At 31.4% G+C, this 23,234-nt stretch overlaps 3 protein-coding genes across 3 annotated transcripts in view; 1 reads left to right on the forward strand and 2 right to left on the reverse strand.

The window, feature by feature from the left end:
- LOTGIDRAFT_231847 (hypothetical protein) overlaps positions 1 to 260 on the forward strand; it is a gene marked incomplete at both ends in the record, with an annotated part of 23,374 nt that extends 23,114 nt beyond the window's left edge. Inside the window, one exon of the mRNA XM_009055010.1 lies at positions 184 to 260. Within this exon, the coding sequence (XP_009053258.1) occupies positions 184 to 260 (77 nt within the window). The remainder of the gene's footprint in view (positions 1 to 183) is intronic.
- A 6,571-nt stretch (positions 261 to 6,831) lies between these two features.
- LOTGIDRAFT_214694 (hypothetical protein) lies at positions 6,832 to 15,613 on the reverse strand (the record flags this gene model as incomplete). The annotated part of the gene is made up of 14 exons (XM_009055011.1): positions 6,832 to 7,383; positions 7,947 to 7,998; positions 8,182 to 8,229; positions 8,821 to 8,933; positions 9,325 to 9,422; positions 9,669 to 9,825; positions 10,351 to 10,407; positions 11,464 to 11,575; positions 12,270 to 12,368; positions 12,973 to 13,069; positions 13,750 to 13,858; positions 14,406 to 14,473; positions 14,887 to 15,095; positions 15,457 to 15,613. The coding sequence occupies 14 exons, from the start codon at positions 15,611 to 15,613 to the stop codon at positions 7,368 to 7,370; spliced, it is 1,392 nt and encodes a 463-aa protein (XP_009053259.1). The 3' UTR covers positions 6,832 to 7,367.
- An 850-nt stretch (positions 15,614 to 16,463) lies between these two features.
- On the reverse strand, positions 16,464 to 21,536 carry LOTGIDRAFT_214697 (hypothetical protein). The gene is made up of 6 exons (XM_009055012.1): positions 21,415 to 21,536; positions 20,753 to 20,847; positions 20,358 to 20,459; positions 19,747 to 19,895; positions 18,824 to 18,919; positions 16,464 to 18,479 (listed from the first exon to the last, which is right to left on the reverse strand). Exons 1-6 carry the CDS (start codon positions 21,430 to 21,432, stop codon positions 18,457 to 18,459), a joined length of 483 nt encoding a protein of 160 aa, XP_009053260.1. The 5' UTR covers positions 21,433 to 21,536; the 3' UTR covers positions 16,464 to 18,456.
- Between the last annotated feature and the right edge of the window lie 1,698 nt (positions 21,537 to 23,234).

Here is a 23,234-nt window from a genome sequence, read left to right on the forward strand (position 1 = left end):
TTGCAGACATGAAAAAGAATTTGTTTAATGACTTGATAATCAAATATAACTTAAATGGACTTAAATGAAATTATGAATAATAAGCCTAATTATTGATGACTCATGCTGATAGTTTGTGAGGAAAGCTTTGAATTCTTGATTGTGAGTGAAAATGGCTAAAGTTGTGAAAAATTATGATTTTAGATATTGGAAAATACGATTTATGTGTTTTCTACTGTCATGATTCACTGTGTTTTGTGTCAGTTGGACAACTGAAGTGAAAAAGTGTGAAAATCAAAATCTATGCTTTCTAATTATCAAATATAATAAAATACATATTTGTAAAGATTATATAAACATGTGAATATGCATCTGATATGCCAATGCCAAGCAATTTGGTGATTCAGGACTGTTTGGGTTAAGAGTTGTGTGCTGAATTCAGACCTGTGAATAGTGACTATAAATTTTGAACGTAGCAGAAGTGATTTGTGATTTTCTCATTCAAAAGTGTTTTTTATTTTCTAAATTTTTTTAATTCGTTGTGCAAATTTGCTGTTGCTGAGAAATTCAGAGAAACTGTGGGATAAATTTTAATAATGAAATTTGAAATTAGAATGAAAGTGGTTTCATTTAAATGAACTCAAAGGAAATTTCTGATTATACAGAGGATCTTTTCAATCTTAGGAATAGGATATGATTTATTGCTTTAATATGTGTTGGAAAAATCCTTCATTAAGGCAATCTTGACCAGGATAATGAAAATAGAATTCTTAAATATGGACTAATGAGAAGAGTCATCGTCAACTCATTGAACAGGAGTTTCAAGTCAAAAGTTATCTCTTTAGTTGAGGTATCAACAGAATGATGTTGATTCAATTGAGTGTGTGAAAGCAAAGACTGTGATACAGCTGACAAACCAGAAATTCTGATATTAGAACAGGCTTTTTACTTGGAATGGAATAATTGTAAAATTTCTTGGAAAATTCTCTGTTAATCCGTTATTGTGGTTTTTAATGCCACAAGGAAGGAGCGCGAATTGAAGTATAAATTAAATATATATCATATAATTGATAAGCGCTATTCCAATGCTGCCAACACTTATTTCAGATATAAAACCCTCATCAGGACAGCTAGTTATTTTTATGTATATGATATGCATCAATGATAAAATGTGGAGGCCAAACTTGTTCGGGTAAAATGGTACTCGGAATCCTAATTGGCTAGTCAACAACGGAAATTGTAAGACCTTTTTGAAGGGTTCTTACTAGTTTATGCTAATGCTTGCATTAGTCAATACATGTAGCTCTATTCTATTTGTATGAATGATAAATTGAAAAACTTTTGACCAATAAAATTGAATTATTGTTCATAGCCTATATAAATATACACACATACATAAAATCAAAATAATTGTTTTTCTAGTCTTATCTGCTGAGCAAATTCAAAATAAAGTCAAAAAGTTCAATAATAGACAGGCACTTTTAGAGTTTTCAAAAAACTTGTACAATGACTTTACTATAAAGAAAATATATATAAATATATGTCTTTAGCATATAAATAGAAAACTATTAATAAAATATAGGGGATTAAGGAAAGATTTAATTAGTAAAACTATTAATTATGTATTCTCTCTAATCTACATTTCTTACTATTTTTATCAGAACTTATTATTTATTTATATCTAGATTGATTATACAAGCTTTCTTCTTTTAACCTTTAGCTTCCTTCCATAAACATCAGTTTTGAGATTGATACAATGTATTATTTACTGAGTTTTTTGGCGAGATACATTAATCTTTCAATTAAGCTTTAGCTTCTCAACGATACTATATGCATAAAATGGGATTTAATTTCCCTATTTTCCTGACATTGCTCTGAATGTCAATTGAAATGTCAGCTCTTGGCATTTGTTTACTAACCAGAAGGTTGGTGTTTCAAATCCACCATAAGATGTAGAAGTGATAATCATGCAGGTCAGAAAGACTAGTATGTCAGAACAGTTTAAAAACAGGTTAGGTTAATGCTACACTGACCTTGAAACTCAAATTGAATTTGACCTTGAGGCTTGTCAGCACACAGCAAACTGATCTTATACAGACTTAATAGAACAAATTAAATTATCCTTCGGGCTTGACAACATGTATTAAATGATCCTTCAGACTTGACAACACGTATTGAATTATCCTTCGGGCTTGACAACATGTATTAAATTATCCTTCGGGCTTGACAACACGTATTAAATTATCCTTCGGGCTTGACAACACTAATTGAATTGACCTTTAGGTCTGACAGCACAAATCAAATTGACCTTCAGGCTTGACAGCACAAATTAGATTGACCTTCAGGCTTGACAGCACTAATAAATATAAACTTCATGTTTGACAACACAAATTTAATTGACCTTCAGGCTTGACAGCAAAAATTTAATTGACCTTCAGGCTTGACAGCGCAAAGAAAAATGACCTTCAGGCATGACAGCACAAATTTAATTGACCTTCAGGCTTGACAGCACAAATTTAATTGACCTTCAGGTTTGACAGCGCAAAGAAAAATGACCTTCAGGATTGATTGTACAAATAAATTTAACCTTAAGGCTTGACAGCACAAATAAATTGAACCTTTAGACTTGAATGTACAAATAAATATAACCTTCAGGCTTGAATGTACAAATAAATATAACCTTCAGACTTGAATGTACAAATAAATATAACCTTCAGGCTTGAATGTACAAATAAATATAACCTTCAGGCTTGACAGTACAAATAAATATAACCTTCATGCTTGACAGCACAAATAAATATAACCTTCAGACTTGAATGTACAAATAAATATAACCTTCAGGCTTGAATGTACAAATAAATATAACCTTCAGGCTTGACAGTACAAATAAATATAACCTTCATGCTTGACAGCACAAATAAATATAACCTTCAGACTTGAATGTACAAATAAATATAACCTTCAGGCTTGAATGTACAAATAAATATAACCTTCAGGCATAAATATACAAATAAATATAACCTTCAGGCTTGACAGTACGAATAAATATAACCTTGAATGTACAAATGATCTTGAGTTGTTATACTGTAGTAGGGGAAAGCATATTTAAATTCTGTAAAATGCTATCAATATCTAAAATTGAGTAAATACTGAGACAATCATATCCTATAATATATGGAATTGTATATAAAACTTTTTGTAATTTTTCATTTGATATATTAGATAATACAGCTTGTTATTTAATGCTATTGTTATCAGCTAAGTATTTATGCATGTCATTTATTCAATGTAATCTGATGAAAACATCAATTTATGGAGAATAAAATGTTGTTGATTTCTATAAATGGATTAATGAAGTCCTCGTGGAGAAAGCGAGCTACTACTAGCGGAGGCCCAGTCTTTTTCTCTTTCAAAATGTTAAAAGGATAATATGGCATTTTTTTGACCAATCATACTTCAGTCTCACAAACAGAAATTCTTTAGCTAAGCAGATCAGTAATAGTGTTCACAGCTCATTGTCGAAATTTGAGCCTTCAGATCCATGTATGTCCAGAATTACCCGCTTTTGAATGTAAAAATGACGAAATACTCTGTTATATATAGAAAAGACATATGTAGAAATTGTGAGATATTTTTGAAGGAATTGTGCAATTTTCATCATTTCTAGTACTTCTGAAGACTATTCACATATTTTCAAGACTCAAATCATCCCCCCAATATGGTGCATCTGTCCCTTTAACAAGGCCTTCACTAACTACTGCATTTACAGTGTTAAAAGGCAGCATAGGTTGGCCCAAAATGCTATGTGAAATGCCAAAAGCCCTAGAGGTTTTGTGTGTGATTTACTTCTCTGCTCTTCCCTGTGTTAATTCTCGCTTATCCATTACAAATAGTACTTGATGGCATTTTGACCACACAGGGAGTGTAACTGCTTGGCATTTCAAACTCATGTGGAATTTATTGAACCCAGGCTTCAAACGGCATAAAATGTCACACTGGGTTTTGAACTTTCTTTGGCTTTGAATGTCTTCAGGTCCATATAGAAATACATATGTATAAGTTTTGGAAATTTTACATTTGAAAATAACACACATCTATGTCAGAAACTTCCCCTGAAAATGATCCACATTTCCATCTAAAAATAGTAGTATAAGAGTATATAAAAATTATAAAAAGGGCCCCCTATCTATATACTCTTATACTACTAAAAATTGCCCCTCTGTAAAATCACATTTCCAAATAACAATTTTTGTTTCATTGGTGGACACTAAACCCAAGCAATTAAAAATGAAAAGACATTATTATTGGCTGTATAATTAAAACACCATAGCATATGAAATGAAATGCTTTATTTTTTAGTTAAATTATGTGTGAAAAATTCAAATACAGCACATCAACTGATGACAGTTTAAAGATATTGTAAATAGGTTTCTAAAAATTTTATGTGTATCAAATAACATCAATTTGCACCATTCAGATTTTCAGTCAGATGTCTGAGGTTCCTGCAATTCCAATAAACCTAAGTGTTTGATGATGTCACTAATCGCAAAATATGCTTTATCACATAAAATTGTAGAAAATCTCGTTACAATCCCTTCAATGATTTGTGAATTTTAGTTTATTGGATCTGCAATTTTTGAACACAATAACAAGAATTTTTATAAAAAAATAACAAAGCTTTGGCTTAAAGGGACAGGTGCACCAATCATACTTTAGTCTCTGCAACAGGAATTTTTTTAGCTAAGCCAATTAGTAACAGTGATTACAGCTCACTGTTGAAATGTTAGCCTTTAAATCCATGTGTCCAGAATTATCTTCGATTGAATGTTAAAATGACGACTCGTCAATTTAAGATACTCGGTGATATATGGAAAAGACATATATAGAAATAGTGAGTAAAATTCCTAGTTTGAAGTATTTTTAAAGGAATTATGTGATTTTCATACATTTCTAATACTTCTGAAGATTATTTACATATATTCAAGACTAAAATCAACCCCCCAAAATGGTGCACCTGTCCCTTTAAAAGTACAAAATTTGTTAAATTTGATCTTTGTAATCTTATAAAAAGAAATGAAAAAAAAGGTTCAATAATTTGATTTTTAGAAAAAGTTGACTGAAGTGTATTTTTTATATAATACCCCAAGCACTATAAGCCCTAAATACTAAAATATAGTTGAAAACTGATATGAGTGAATATTCTGATCTGATTCACAAACATAAACAAAAACAATCAATTTTATTGCATAATGTTTATGTCGTAATCAACTACAAGTTTATTAAATTCTTTATAATTCCTATACTATACAAAAATAAAGTGAACAGTCCTGTTCATGTTGTGAATCATACCTAGATTAGCACAAATATCTTTGCTCAAATTAACTCTCTAACTAAATTTTTAGAATAATTTATTAAAGAAAACAACTTTGACTTAAGGAACATAACTATCAGCTGCTTATTTTTTTGCTAATAGGACATTTTTCAAGGTCTTGTGAAATCTAACATCTTTTTATTGCATAAGAAGAAGGTTTATTATTTATGAATAAGATGGCAAATTAAGACACTACTATTGGCACCATTTTACCTAACCCTGAAAAAACATGAGTTCCTGCCCTTGATTTATCTTCTATAACTTAGAGCAGGGGTTTTCAACCTGTTTCTATCTATTACCCCTTTCGGGCCTCTTGATTGATTGCATTACCCCCCTTCCTCACTACAAATACTTACTATTACCCTCCTTCCCCAACAAACCCTACCTTATTTTCTCTTAAATAGGATTTTCCTGCAATCGTGTCTGACTGAATAGAACAACTTGAATTATAATTGTCTAACACTTTTATGCTAGGGCCGAAAAAAAAACCTCCTTACCCCCCAAAAATGCAAAAATCATACCCTTGGGGATAATTTCCCCCAGTTTGAAAACCCTGCCTTAGATTCTCACTGTCTTGAGATCAACAAACGCGTTCAAAAAATATACAATAATAGTCAACAGAATCATTAATTTACCTATATTTACAAATAGACGAAACAAATATATTTACAATTCTATAACAAAAATATATTTACATGGTTAGAGTATTTACAATTTGGGACCCACTTTATTTACAATCAAGAGACATGTGCAATGTAATTTACAATTTATTTTGGCAATAATTTGATTAAAGTACTCTGCCAATATTTTTATGGGATTTGTGTGCAGGGTTCAATTTAGTAATTTATTACATCAAAATGTAGTTTGGCTAAGTTAAAAAAATTTTGATTCGCATTTCATGAAAATTCAGTAGCAATTCGAAAAGTAATAGTAATGTTGTTGATTTCAGATTGAGTCTTTCAATAGTTGTCCTTTCATCTATTGGATACTTTGATGCAATAGACATAGAAAGCGAGGTTCATAAAGCAAATTACGTCATCCATTGATAAGATGGTGACGTCATATGAATGAATAGCCAATTAGACGTCATTAATCACTCGCAATAAAACAAGAAAATGGGATTAAAACTGCCTTTTCTCAGAAATATGTGATGGTAAAATTCATGTAAAAGTATCATTAAATAGCTTCATCAATTCCAAATTTAATGATGTAAAATATAATTAGTTTCAAGGTGGCAATGCAGTGATAAAACATTACCTTTCTAAGGTTTGCGTTATGAGTCGATTCAATATGGCTGACACTTGAATAAGGTCTATACTGCTTAAATTGAACCCTGTTTATGTGTTCTCAAGGTTTTATGTTACTATTTCAAAAACAAAAACTGCCATTCTGTTGATCAAGTTTAACAATAAAAAACAAAAAATCACAATGTAATGCCAAGAGAGAATAAAAAGACTAAACTCTGTTGAAGTAGTTGAATAAGAATTTCAAAGCCTAGTCACTACTAATCTATAATCATGCATAGTTATTTTAGAATCTATAAGCTGTATGTTGCTTGCAATGTTTATATCTTAATCAAACTATTTTGCATACCTAGTGACTAAAAAATCATGGTTCAAAATTTAATATATTAGGTTTTTTCTTAACATTTGTCAAAATGCCATTTTTTAGAACAATCAAATTGCACATGAAAAACTTTAATAAAAAACTCTTAAAAATTACCTTTGAATCAAGGTTTTTGCTCCTGATGAATTTAATGAAAAATATTCAGCTTTTAGCATGACTAGTAAATAATCACTTGAACACACAATAATTGCCCACTTGAGATTATCTAGAACATGGGAATTGATTATAAACATTAGGAAAATTGCCTTAATTCTGAGTGAATTTCAATATGAGGAATTACAATATTCTGGAAAGATTAGCGTCTGTCATTATCAAGTGGGTTTCTTGGCCTTTTCTTGGAATAATTTTTTTACATGGTTTTGAAACAGGTCCTCCATGTTTTTTGACATCTTTAATTCACAACAACTCTGAAAAAACAAGAATGATATCTAATCACCTTTACCAGAACTATGTGTAGATTGTAATTTTAGTAGATCAATTGTTTGTAGACAAATTCAAATAAAGACAAAAATTTCGAAGGTACTGATTCAATATGATAATTAAAGAGATTGTGAAAAGGTTTTCTAAAATTTTGATGTACTGGCTATCAGTTTGCACCATTTGCAATTTATTTCAAACATCTGTGGTTTCTGCAATTCCACTGAAACTAAGTATTTGATGATGTCATATTTCATAACGCCTTTGTGATTAGTGAAGTTTTCAAACACTTAGATCTAGAGGAGTTGCAGGAACCACAGACATCTGATTGACAAATGATAAGGTGCTATCAGTGTCCCTGATACACAGAAAACCTCTTTACAATCCCTTTAAATGTAATTGGCTGATATATTATAATAAAATAGCTTTGAATGTAAACGTGAGAGACAGAATTATCTTAATACCTTAATGACTGTAAAGCTATGGACTATACTCCCATGTTATGATATTGTCGCAATGTTATACAAAATATTCCGTAAAAAATATAACTTACTCTTTTTCAGCACCACCATGTCGTTCTTTTGATGATAAATTTAATTTACCTCCTATAAAAAAGAGCCAGAACTTTACTTACAGAAAAGTAACAAATGCATTAGCTATTTATTAAAGGAGTAATCCACAGTCCCCCCCAAAAAAAATTAATGACAAATTTTAGTTGGCAAAATTTCAAATCTTCTGTTACGAAAATAATTCAATTCAAATCATGAGGAAAATATTTTCAAAATTACCTTGAGCTGCATCAACTAAATATAACAAAACTGCTGCTATAAGTGACACTGTAAAACAGAAGAAAACATATTTATCAATCTGAAAGGAAATTATGTCAAATTTTCTTGTCGTTTCTCAACCCAATTCTGGGATTAAATATTCACTGTGGAGTCAAAATTCTTAAAGATGGGTTTCCTTATTTTTTTAGTGTCAAATTAAGCAAACTATTTGATTAATTGGTGTTTCTAGTGAATTATCATGTATTCTTAATCATATCATTATGTTCTTATTGCATATAATTAAGAGTTTTAACCAATCATAAATGTCCATGTATGTACAGTCTGGATAAACAAAAGAGACTTGTTGACCTTTCTTGATCGGTCACTCATTGGGATTCTGCTGTTAATTCTCTTCTAATTTAGCTAAATATGAATTAATTAAGAACACATGAAACAAACTGGTATTTAGTCATTAGAACACCTCTACTTTCTATTCATATAAGTATTGGCATTTTCATTTTCATAAATAATAAGGGAACCCATCTTTAACAATACAAAATATTTAGTTCCATTTTTCCATTATCAGAATTTCCTAAAATTTATCTAAAATTCATTTTTAACATAAGAAAAATGTGAAAATTTTCTGTATTGAATACTTACGACATAACCAAGCTAAGAAGAAAACCTCTAAAATAAGATAACCTTTAGCATCTACTATAAACCCTGCTACTAATGATATAACAGCTAGACCTAGATTCTGTATAGCTTGCATACTGAAATATATAGTCAATTCATAACCAAATTTTATTAAACTTAGATCACAATTTCATTTCAGTTTATTCCTGAAATATTTTGTTGCCATTGTAATCTTACAAGTTTCTACTACAGTCCTGTTCTTGTGTGGTTATTTCTTACCAATCAAAGCCAGTCATGTAGAATCTGTTTCTTGATTATGATAACAAATTGTGTGGTAACAAAACCAAAAGTAAATGCTTCCCCGGAACACTGTTTTGTTGTGGCAGTGGAATAGCTCAGTCGGTAGCAAGTTGGATTGTCGTCTGCTAGTACCAAAGTAAAACAATGTAACAGCCTCTTTGGGTTTCTGGACTAGAACTGCTCATACCTCTCGGATGAAAATACATTGTAAATAAGGACTACACTTACATGCCATAAGCCGTACCTAGTTGATGACTCGCTATAACTAAACTAACCATTGGCCATAAAGCACTAGCTAATATAGAATAGGCTAAACCCATGATACTCTACAATATAAAACAATGCTACAGTATAAACTATGGTTTGGTTACTTAACACGGTTATTGATTTGGCTTTGTTTTTTCGGACATGACAGCTTAAATGTCAGTTTTTTTGGGACAATAAGTAATACTTTACAACATGTTTGATAATCATTTGTGGACATCCAGGGAATAATCAAAATATAAACCAGACCCAAAGCTGAAGCGCCCATCCCTCAAATCATACCAAAAAATATACAAAATAATAATTACCATGGCAACATAGGGATTAATAAATGTGAAAGCTAAGACACCATGGCAACCAATAGTAAAAACAATACCAGCTATAACCCAGAAGATATTTTTACCACTTTTATCAATCATAAAACCAAACAATGGTGAAGCTACAGCTGATATAATATATACTAAACTGAAATACAAACATAAAGTTTAACGCAAGTGTAAAATTTAGTTAGTGATTTAAAGGTCATGGTTTGCTATTTTAGGAGCTGATTTGGGTCTTGAATATATGTAGATAGTCTTCAGAAGTACTAGAAATGAAAATAACACAATTCCTTCAAAAATATCTAAACTAGGAATTTCACTTTATATTTCAATACATGATGAGTCATCATTTCAACTTTCTTAAGCAGATAATTCTGGACACTTATGGATTTGGAGGCTCAAATTTCGATGGTGAGCTGTTAACACTATTACTGATTAGCTTAGTTAAATACTTCCTGTTTCTGAGATTAAGGTATGATTGTTCAAACAGAACTATAGTCTTTTTACAAATTATCACATGACCTTGTCAATTACCTTATCTAAAAGGTTAATCTAAAAGTATTTTTTACCTCGCTAAAAGGCCCTGCAAATAATTAACCAATTTATCAAATCCAATAAAATAAACGTAATGAACTAAAAACATAACCTCATTCCATGAAGACATACTGACCTATTAACACTGTTGGCAGAGGCTGGTGAAAAACCATATTTCATTTCAAAAAACACTCTGAAAAACAATATAAAGGTTTCAGATTTAAGGGGAACAGTCTGCATTTTTGGGGATTGACTTGGGTCTTGAATGTGCTTTAATAGTCTTAAGAAATACTAAAACACAGAAAATCGCATAATCCTTTCAAATATACCTCAAACTAGAAATTTCACTGTCTATTTCTGTATATGTGTTTTCTATATATGGCATAGTCTCACTAAAATTCGAGTTGAATTTTTAACTTTCAAACGTGAATAATTATGGATACACATAGATTTGAAGGCTCAAATTTTGATGATGTGCTGTGAACACTATTACTGATTATGGAAGCTAAAAAAAAACCTGTTTCTGCAACTTAAGTATGATTGGTCGAACGGATAGTGATGGTGCTCCTTTAAAGGGATGAATAACTAGCTGAAAGAGCTCATTTTCACCTTTTTTATATTTTTTTTTTTACATTCATTCATTTTATTGTCCCATGGGTGGAATGTTAGACAGGACCATGTCCTTGTGTATTGGACCTAATTCTGACCCATGTAAAATAAAGAGTTTACTATTTGTATTATTATATTCCTATTAGCTTATTTTAATATCACAGGAAGTCTAAATTTTAAGCATTAAACTACCGAGCAGTTGAAAAATAAGCAAACTAACTGAACAGGAAGAATATAAATTAGTACAAGCAAGATAAGCCTTGTTTTCTTAATGAGTAACCCAGGAAATATTTGTGATAATGCTGATAAAAACTGTTGCTTTAAAGGGATTGTTAAGAGGTTTTCAAAATTTGAAAGTGTTTGATGACTGCACTAATCGCAAAGGGCCTTATGTGATAAAGCAAATTTGCAATTAGTGACGTCATCAAACGCTTAGTAAAAGTGGGATTGCAGGAACCACAGACATCTGCATGGAAATTTGAATGGTGCAAATTGATGCTATCAGTGTCCCTGATACACATTAAACATTTAGAAAACCTCTTTACAATACCTTTAACATATTCACAAGCCATTTTTAACCTATTTTCAGTACATGTATATCAAGGGCTATAACTCTAATAGATATGATACAAGTACTTACAATCCTAAACCAACAAAAGGAAAGATGGCAACATAATAAGCTACACAAATAATACTAATTAACCAGAATTTTAACCCAAAATCTTTGACATCAGTGATTCTTATCTTTTCATCTGAAAATAAAAACCCAAAATGAAGACCATGACTTCTCTCCAACTTTTGTACCATCTAGATTTGCACAATTTGTCTATGCATTTTCATAGTTGTCACAGTACCATTGTGGCTACAGGAAATAGGGACACGGGAAACGAACTAAAGGTTTTATTTTATGTCATATTTCATTGTCAATGACAATATCAGTAAAAACTTCAAGGTTTCCTTAAAGATCATAAGCCTATGACCTTTATAAACATAAATAATTATCACATACTCAGAAGTCTTATAAGGAAAAACCTTGAAATTTTTGCTGTTCATGCACAATAAATGAAATGACAAGGTTGAAGATTAGATTAATAGAATTTTGGCCTTAAAACGAAGAAATATTTTGATGATCAATACATACGAAACAGTCACATATCAAACTTTTTTTTAGGCTCTTTAAAATTTCTATAAATAGCAACGATGCTTTACAAATGCTTTCAAATTGTTACATTTTCTTTTTTTTTTTTTTCTACCCAAAATGTTGTTCAACCAATCATCACTGGATGTTCAAGCAAAAACAAATGACCAGTTGCAATAATTTGAATATGCAATAATGTTCCAGTTGCAATGATTTGACTTGTTTTAGAGATTAAGGTGGTTGAAAGGTACTTTTCAACAGAAGGCACTGACAAAACAAAGAAAGATTAGTATAGTTGCTATAGTTACCTGATGATAAAGCTTTTCTTTTGAGTATTCTATCAGCTCTTTTATCATAATAGGCCAATGACAAGGCACAGATTAATGAAAATATACAGAAAAAAGCACCTGAAATTGACAAGAAATATAAAGTTTATCTGTTTTCTGTTTCTGTTACAATTTGCAGCAGTTCAAGGGGCTTACTTCATTAAATTTCAAATTTGCTAATAGTTAATTTTTGACAGATGAAAGACAAAGAGCAAAAAATATGACCATGTATAAGGGAATTTCCTTTTTCAAAACTAAAGGGCTTCATTTGATTGGAGGGAGCTGCAGTGGCTCAGTGAGTTAAGACGCTTGCTCGCTAACCTGAACGTCCAGGGTTCAATTCTGGCATAGGTCGAGATAATACCTTCGGATTTTTCAACCCGGTTTCCCCCTGTCAGTGATTCAGGTAAGAAGGGCTGACATGGAAAAAGCGTCTAGTCGTTCGGATGAGACAATAAACTGAGGCTACAGGCTGTGCATGTTAAAGATCCCTTGACAGTTGGAAATCGAAAAAGAGCAGGCTAATGCCCCTGTCCTGGCAAAATTTCACTCATTGCACCCTGCATGGCGTTGCCTGTCTTCATTAGCCCACATGGTGCAGAAAAGTAGGACGTAAAACTCGATTCATTTCATTTCATGTGATTGGATATTTCTAGACTAAAAATAGAAAATGTGATGGTCTTACCAACATATAAGGCAGCACCTAAACATTTATAACCTTTCAAATAGTTTTCTAATAAATTATATATAGGATGCATAACATTCATATTTACTGTACTTCCCTAAAAAAATATATTAATATTCTTATTCTAAACAGATTTATATCTGATTATTCAACCAACATCATCAGTTTTTTTTCTCCATTAAAGGTATTGTAAAGATGTTTTCTAAGAATTTTAATGTGTATCAGGGACACTGATAGCTTCAATTTGCACCATTCCAATTTTCATTCCGACGTCTGTTGTTTTTCCAATGTTTTATGACGTCACTAGAGGGGAACTACCGGAATCTACTATAAATATTTATATGCAAGTCCCCTCTAGTGACCTCATAAAACACATGGAATTGCAAGAACCACATGTCTGATTGAAAGTTGGAATAGTGCAAATTGATACTATCAGTGTCACCGATACACATAAAAAATTTAGAAAACCTTTTACATTCTCTTTAACAGAACATCATTTTGGAAGCATCAATTGAACCATTTACCAATTGCTATTGATTAAAAACAACCACAACCACAATCACTATTCTCACTAACTTTTGATCACGAAGAAATAATAATTTTGTTACTTTTTTTGGAATTTTTTAAGTAAGGGTAAAGCATAATATTTTTTTTATTCACATTAAGAATAGACCTAAATTTAAGTCAATCTATGTCAATGATAACATATTTTTGTACATTATTGGGCTTATGAAATGTGCATTAAGCCAAAAGAGAATGACCAGGGAACATGCTTACCACACGAGAAAAACTCAACTGTAAACCAAACACCATGTTTAGCTCTCTACCTTTGAACCATTTAACAGCGTATGTATTCTGAGCTACTGCAAGTGATTCTCCACCAATACTGTAAAAATATAAAAATTGGTGTCAATACTGCGTATTGCAAATCTTGATGATATCACAATATATTATCATAATATGAAAGGGATACTACGTCTTAGAATTAAAATAAAATTTAAGAAGTTTAAACTTGGCGAATTAGAGCCAGTAGATATACCTGGTGTCATAAATAACATAACAGGATCCTTATATAATCCGATAAATCCAAAATACTTAGTAATTATCCATAAATATGCAATTAACTATAATTACTTAGTTTTATGAATTTTCCAGATTTTACAGGGATTCTGTTGTAACTTTATGACACCAGGTAAGTTCACTGATGAATATATACTCATATTGACCATTCTTGAGAATTAAATTTTATATTCATTCTAAGACGTAGTATCACTTTAAATTAAATAACAAAAAATTCTGACTGTTAAAATAGTGCTCAATACATCAATCATGGAGAAAAATAGAAATACCACTGTTAATATAGTGCTCAATTGTAGAGAGATAAAGAAATAATAAAACATCTAAATATCATTAATACAGATATCATAACCTACCCAAATACAAATCGTCCAACATCCATGATAATAGAATTTTTAAACAGAGCCCCAGTAGCAAATATAACCTATAATATAAATTATTTACATCATCAAGGAAATATAATTTTAAACAATCTTTACAAGGAACCATATTAAAGATGGGTTACCCTTTGAGGTGTTCTAATAACTTAGAAAAATACCAGTTTGTCTCACATGTCCATAACTAATTCATAATTAGCTAAATTAGAAGAAAATTATCAGCAGAATTCCAATGAGTGACCGATCAAGAAAGGGCAAAAAGTCTTTTTATGTTTACTAAGGCTGTACATACATGGACATTTATGATTGGTTAAAACTCTTAATTATATGCAATAAGATCATAATGATATTAAGAATACATGATAATTCATTAGAAACACCAAAATGTCAAATAGTTTGCTTAATTTGACACTAAAAGCCAAAGCCGGGTCCATAGAAATGCCAGTGTGACAGTACTCACCTGTCCCACAGTGACAAATAAACTGAAGATAATGGCACCCAATCTAACACCAAACAATTTATCAATTAAAAATCCACCAAAAAAACACAACACCACATTGGGCCAAGAATACCAGGAATAAAATCCCATGAAAGTACTTTCATTAATATCTAAATCTTTGATCATAGTGTCCTGAAGAGCAGCTGGGTTATCATAACAAAAATAACTTCCTGAAAGAAAATTTGAAAATGAAACTAGATGTGTCTAGTTTACTGCAACAATGATCTCCCAAAAATATGTGAACATCCTTAAAGGGGCATTCCGCTTTCTTTATAAAACATTTTCATTATCAAAAACATTGTAAAATATACCTGAAAATACTTCTAAAATGCATTTGAGCTGCACTAGCTTATTACATAATTATTGCATATTAATAAGCCAATCCATTGTCGTGATGAGAGTTGCTTTTGATGAGACTTTTTGGCAGGTTCTTCTTCCTCTATTGCACATTCACAAGAGTTGAGGGAGCTATGTGAACATAAAAGACATTTGGGTCAAAGTCACAGTCTAATTTTGATAAAAAGTTCTTACCAAAACTTAAAAAGCACATGATGATCAAAATTAAATATCTATGAAGCGATCTTCTTGGATCACAAGGTAGACTTCCACCACATCCTGTGATCTCTTCATAATCTCCTTCTTCTTCATTAGAGCCTAATAAAGGCTTCTTCTCTTCGTCTGAGTCCATCTTTGCTGTCATCTACCACCCTCTAAAACTCAGATTTTTTTAGATCTTGAGAGGGAACAACTTCAGACAACGATGAATTTAATTTTGACAAGTTTTCAATTACTCAGTCATGTCCCATGACAGTCCCGTGACAGCTAAAAATAGATATTCTATTCGCACTCATCGTTGTAATTATAACAAAAATATTATTCATTATTTTTCATATTTTGGCATGAGGGCTACGTTAATTCTTCAAAAGCGAATATAATATTAGTGTGTCGTAGGTAATTAAGCACCTATCTGAAATATTTGAATTGTCAATGCAAGGAATTTAACTTAAGTTCCCCAATGGTATCTACAAAGGGACGTAACTTGTAGTTCACTTTAAAGATTACAGACTACAATACATTCTGAGAGCTTTTAAACAACCGAAACTACTCTGATATTGCAATTGTCAAGAAACCACACCAAATACAAAACATCGAAGTATGAGTGACAATAGATTTTGCAAAAGTTTGAATACTTAATTGATGGGTTTAGGTGTTTAAGAAACAGTGTGCAATGAGGGAATTTTAAAAAAAAAAATAACAGCTGCTGTTTGAGGCCCAACATTTCCTCAATTTCCGCATGCTCCCCAGCCGGCAAGTGCGAACCTGTCTTGAATAGCTACAGGTCTCATTATTTTTTTTCTTCATCTTTTTAGTTTTGGCTCAGTTTAAAGTAAGCCTAAAGCAATCAGCACCTTTCATGTAAGGATCACACCCAAGACTTTACAACTAATAAGAAGAAAACACCAGGTAATGCTGCGACCCAATGCAATGGTGTATAATAGATTTATATTTAATTCTGTTTGAAAGAAAACAACAAAGAAAAATATTAAGATTAAATGTTTAATGATAAAATAAAATGGTCTAATGATGAAGAAAATATTTAGAATTAATGTAACATTCCACTAACAACTAATAGTAAACTACAACAAATAATGGCCGCCGCTATTAAAATCACCTAACACATACTTTATCAGGAATAAATAACAAATGAATTGAGAGTTTAAGTGATGCTGTCATCTAGATATTTATTTCACTAGCTCTATCAGCTAGTCAAAATATGGTTAATGACTATTGTCCGTTTTTTCTACATTTCTGGACAAAGATAAAAAAAGATTTATCAGCTGGTAAAATGAATATTTAGATCACCATATCACTTAGAAGACATATAATACCCAATTTTATATTTCCATAATCAGTTTTATTCTTCACTTAAGTTTACATTTAAGCAAAAATTTAAATGATGCAACATCTACAGTGACCTGAAAGGGCTTTTTAAGATTATTCCTGAACTTTTTATGTGAATCAGGTACACTGATAGCATCAGTTTGCACCATTCTAATACTAAGCCTTTTATGACTATCACAAAAACCTTTAGATGTAATTAGCAGTAATAGTGACACCATATTTGGTTAAGCATTTCTATAATTACAGGAACTATAGACATAAAATTGGAATGAAGTAAGAAGACAAAAATGTCCTCCGATATACATACAAAAGTCTTCACAGCCCCCCTTAAAGTATAGAAATATAAGATAGGTGTTTTAATATTGAATGTTAAAAGTACGAATATGAGAAATGGTAATATATATAAATTAGCTAACTACTACTACTGTTACTACTATTCTTAATGTTATATTTACACATCTTCACAGTAACAAGCTATTACAAACTTTGTCTTATACCTTGACTGCATTTGCCACTAATCTTGTATCCTGAAAGTTTTTAAATGCAGTGATTTGGCAAATTTAGTCAATCAGAGTCCTTGACAGAAAGTCTGTAAGCAGTAAGAAATAAAGTTTACGGTGATTCTGTTGAGGGCTCTGATTGGTTGTATTTGCTGAATTACAATTCAATCAAATTGCTGGTTTCCTTATTACAAGAATAGTGATTATTACAGTCAAGGTATAAGACATTCTGAAGATGAAAATTACATGACTCAAGGCCATTGACATAACAGCAGAAATATCTTATGTCAGAAAGGCCAAGTCTCATTGCTGCAAAATTTCTTTCATATTTTTGTTGACCTTTAATGAAAATAATGATCGAAGCCCAGCAGTAACTTAAAATCTTAGCTTACAAAAACATCATCAAGTATAGTACTTGATCTATCAAATAAAATATTTCTTTTTGCAACAAACTAATTGTCATAAATAAATATTGAGACATGAATTTGTGGATTTTCTGAACATCAAAACTCAACCCCCTTCAAATACAACAATGATTTCTGAGTACTATATATTATAATCCTTATCTATTAACGATGGGTTTCCTTATTTTCTAGTGTCAAACTATTTGATTAGTTGGTGTTTCTAATGAATTATCATGTATTCTTAATCATATCATTATGTTCTCAAAGAGTTTTAACCAATCATAAATGTACATGTATGTCCGGATAAACAAAAAAAGACTTTTGACCTTTCTTGATCGGTCACTCATTGGAATTCTGCTGGTAATTCTCTTCTAATTAGCTAATTATGAATAACTTATTTTTTCAAGTCATTAGAACACCTCTACTTTCTATTCATATAAGTATTAGCACTTTCGTTTTCATAAATGAAAATAAGGGAACCCATCTTTAAGGACAGCCAACACCTTGAAGAATTCAATAATTAAGATCTGCAAGAGCTGACCTTTTTCCATTTATTTCACTCAGAAAGTAGTATCCAAAATGAGCTCTATATGGAATTTTATATAATGAATGGTTTTCTTTGATTGTAGTATTTACAATGAGTATCAATATCAAGTTAAAAATCTGAAAATGTCTTTGTTTTGTATTTTCATCTACAAACACTTTAAAATCAGAACAAATAAACATCACAACAAGCTGGAATCAACATCTGAAAATATAAACAAGAATCAGGAATGTCAAAACAGAAAAACAGAAAAAAAATATTGAAAATAAACTGATAGACATGATCTTGAATTTCTCTGATTATTTTCAGTTGACTCAGCGGCAAGTGGATATGGTATGGATAATCTACAAATGAGATGATTTGGTCAAGGACCAGCTGTAAGACAGGTCCTTGAGATCCAAAAAGTTGCTCAGGTAGATTGCCTTGCAGAATCTGGGAACAACTGATCAATCATATGTTTCTTGTTTAGGACATGCATTGAACAACCTAGTAGTAGAGTGATATCAGGGGATCTGGAAGGGTAAGAGGGTACTTAAGAAAACACATACCTGAATCAAAATCTAATTTTTTAGATGCTGAAGATTCTCCCAAGCCTTCAATATCTACATCACTCTCTGGGGCATTTAATGCACTTAACGTCACATCTACAAAATATTTAACACTTTATTACAAAATCAATTATTAAAGTTTTTCATTTTTCAATATTGTACAATATTTTGTCAAAAAGTTTCACAAAACTTTGAGAAAAACTATAAAAAATATATTCCACAAAAAAAAACTAAGCAAAAATGTATCATGTATAGTAAGATTTACTTCTAATTATTATTTCAACTTCCAAAAACCTGAACAATAACAAAACAACCAATCAAAAAATCTTCTATAATTATCAAACAATAACATAACATGAAAATTTGAATTAATGATAAACTGGAAAAGAACAAAAATCATTTTTTTTTCAAACCTTGAAGTCTTAATTATTGCCTGTTCTGTAAATATAATGTTCTAAAAATAGGACAAGTTAGACAAGCAGAACCTGTAATATCTGATGGCAATTTTGTACATTTACAACCCTTGGTAATATGCTAATATATCAATAACTACTATAGATAACACTGATAACACTATAATATCTGCACTAGAATATCAATAATAGCAAACTTGACTGTTTTCTTTTCAATTTTAAAAAGTGACACAACTGGCTGAGATTAGGTTCTATAAGCTGATATATTCCTTTAATTTTAATTTGTTTTAGAACAGCAAAATATTTATAATGTCAATGGCATTCTTGTTGTACTGCATGTAAGTAAACCGCCTTCAACACAGTACTCTTATTACGTCCACTAATGCATTATCATTAAATTGTAGATTAACAAGATGCCAGATTTGAATTCTGATAAGTGTTAAACATTATACAGAATGCTTTTTCAGCTAGCAAAAGATATATTTAGATTATTATATCCATTTAACAGACCTGAAGTTTTCTGTTTTTTCGTCTGATGTTCTGATATATGTTGTGAGGAAACTGTTTTCTGTACCATGTTACTACTAGTTGTTTCTGTTGGGGGTTGTAAACCAGCATCATCATACGCTTTTCTTTTTAATTTATTCTTTATCTGTGATCTGTAATATATAACGTTCTTGTAGACAAACTGTTCCTGATTCCAGGGTCAGTGCTTCTTGGAGAGTATCATGATAGGCGTTCTAATTCAGTTGTATACGGGTGGGTAGGACTCAAATCCATGAGATTCAATTAGAAATCAAATCAGAGTAGCACAAATAGAAGTTTATATGGACCACTTTAAGTCATGTGTAAGATACTTTCTGGTTCAAGCATTATTTCTATATATTTGCTAACAGCATAACTATAAGCTATGTGGATTGCCAGAAAAGTATGTTGAAAACCAAAACAGTAGGGTGGCATCAGGTGTTCTGAATAGTGAGCTTCTCTTGCCCAGCCAGCAAAACATGCCATAGCATATATCTTCTTAGAGCTCAAATAGAAATGAATGGACTTTTACATTCTACACCATGTGGGTGAATACAAACTGGTATATAATAAGGTAAAGCTGTCATATTACATACATCGTTCTATTTTTAATAACTTCACTTATTTTATTCAAATCATCACCAAACTGTTTGACAGCTGATCTCAATAGATCTACTTCCTCATCTGTCCATTTTCCACTGAAACATTCAATATTAAAATTGATAGCTTCAAAAAGTGTCAATTATCCAAAAGTTAAAGAAGATCTTGTCAGATTATAATTATCATATATGGCAAGAGCAGAACAAAAATTTATGAAACATCTGCAGATTGTCATAATCAATATTGTTATGTGGTAAGTGGCAAATTAATTATCAGGCTGTATCAAGGGTTTTGTATGTTTAACCGACTCGTACACCCTGAATTAATCACCATGTACTATCACTGTAAGTAGAATGAGATGATGAGAAAGAATATTTATAAGCTTACATACCCACTTGGACTGGGTTCTCCAGTAGGATGAAGTTGCATGGTTAGTTCTCCTAACTTACTGAAAGCTGTACCAGCTGCAGTGAAGATCTCACCAACCTGAAGTAAATGAAATATACCAGTATGTTATATAGATCAGTTCCCAATAATGGTTTTCAGTTGTTATCATGGTAGGCCAACTAATCCTGATTTGAAAGTTCTGATTCTGACATATCTGCTTCTATATCCTTTGATTGAGTGTGAGGATTGTAAACTGGTGATCAAAGCTTTTATGACTCAATCCCAGCCTATAACCATTACAATGAAAGTGATAGTAATTTGCAGCCAGCAAATGTCATACAATCTTCACATCATCTTGGTAAAGAAATTCGTAGTTTTTGTGACATGACAAACAGAAATTGTGATTAGTAATGACACTGTGTTATTTGAGGATAAATGCAATCTAATGCTAAATAAGAGAAACTGCATTACTGACATCATTATCAAACAGTCTTGCACAGTTCTCTGTTTTGATTATAAAGCAATGACACTGACTAATAAAAGTGAACTGAAAACAAAGTAGTGACAGCGTTGTGTTGTGTAAATGAAATGTAAATATTGTGATTCGAGTCAATTTCTTGTCCTTCTCCTAAAATCTGGCATAATTATTTAAAAAATAATTCTTACCTTGCTGGCAGAACTCATCTTTAATTTTGTTTATAGCAATGTTTGTAGTAATAAAGCTACATAATATTAGGTTTCAGTAAATAAAAAAGAATTCAGATAACGCGCTGTATGGCCACACTCGCTTAATTTTCTGTGAAAATCGCGCAGAGTTGCGCCCCTTTGGTTCGACTGAACTTGTTTAGAGTTTTCATAAGAGTCACTTCGTACACTTTTTCAATAAGCGAGTTATCTGGTTCTATCTTGAGGGGCTCTTTCATTACAGAACAGACAAGAAAATGAAATGAAAAAATGGAGTTTTACGTCCTATATTTCTGCGCTGAAGTTGGTATGAGACGGACAACGCCATGCATTGGGCAAAGAGGGAATTATTTTCTTTAACGTACACGCACATAGCCTGTCTACAGCACACGGGGCCTAATTGGTTCTGAATTACTAGGCGCTTTTCCCATGTCAACCTCATTGACCTGCATCCCTGACAGCAGAAACCGGGTTGAAAAATTCGAAGGTATTCATCTCGACCTACGGGGTTTCCTAAAAAAAATTACTCTAATAGAATTCCCCTGAAAAAGTTTTTAAAGTAAAGGGAAGTATATATATGCGTCAGCTTCAAAATAACAAGAATTGAATCACATATTTCCTTATTCCTTTTATCATTTGATCTCCTTTGAATTTTAGGTTAATAGAGTACGTAATCCTGGTTTTATGAAATTCGTTTAGTACGACTGTTTCTTAATAAAAATAATTTACGATTTTAAAATTTTTGTTACCATATCATAGTTTTTGTTACTCATTAGTCAATCATAATTCAACATTTACAATTTTCCTAACTATGTACTTTGTTTTATCATAAAGCTATACTCGATGAAGTATTTGTTATAGATCCTTGCAGGTAAATTTTGTAGAATCAAACCTTTCTTACCGGAAAACTAAGATCGATTTCGATTTTAAAATGTACAAAGCGCCCACGGGCCTAGTTTAAATTTTAAAGCGTGAAAGTCTATTTCCGTGTACTTAGATCTGCTTTTGAAATCTACATTGTAGTGGGTATAATCTGTTGGCCTAATCTTTAATACTTGGCCCACATCGCATGTTGATTAATGTACAGGTTATAGACATTCAAGGTGCATGCATGTGCATTGGAAATACGTTCTTGAATTTATATGGTACGAAACGACTCAAATAAAATGTGGACGAATTGTCTAAATCCCGGACAGACGAGACTAATTAAATTCATTACGTAATCCTAAAAGCTAATCAATTCCCACAAAATAATACAAATTATGTTAAATATCAAGTGAATTTATTGCTAGAAAAGCTACCAGCACAAATTTAAATTTTCACTTTTGTCTCGTTACGTTCAATACATTTTCCAATGTGGATGCCACTTTAACCTGCCGTTGAGTTTAGCTGCTTAGGCAGTGGATTAATGAGCCTGCAGATTTAGTTTGAAACGGTCTGTCTTTTGAAATAATAGTGGCAACAAATGAATGGAACCATAATCTTGGAGTGTGCATTCCAGACGACCGGACAAAACGTTATTTTGAGGTTAAATCACAGTTTGATGTTTTTGTTTACACTCCTGCATGCAGCATTCGACTGTCATGTCGGCCATTTTATTTCATCCCTCTTACATTTATGCCTATTGTGGACTATTCTGCGCAGAAATAAAACGTATTTCAAAAGAAAATAATTAATTGACATCGTAATTAATATGATTGGGTTACTAGCTTTGGATGGATATCAATGAAGAAGAATGTTAGGTCTCATCAATGAAAATTCCTTTCAGTTTTCAGTTTCATTTTCTATGCAATGATTTGACT

Source organism: Lottia gigantea, assembly GCF_000327385.1.
Source record: "Lottia gigantea unplaced genomic scaffold LOTGIsca_23, whole genome shotgun sequence".
Classification (NCBI taxonomy): domain Eukaryota; kingdom Metazoa; phylum Mollusca; class Gastropoda; family Lottiidae; genus Lottia; species Lottia gigantea.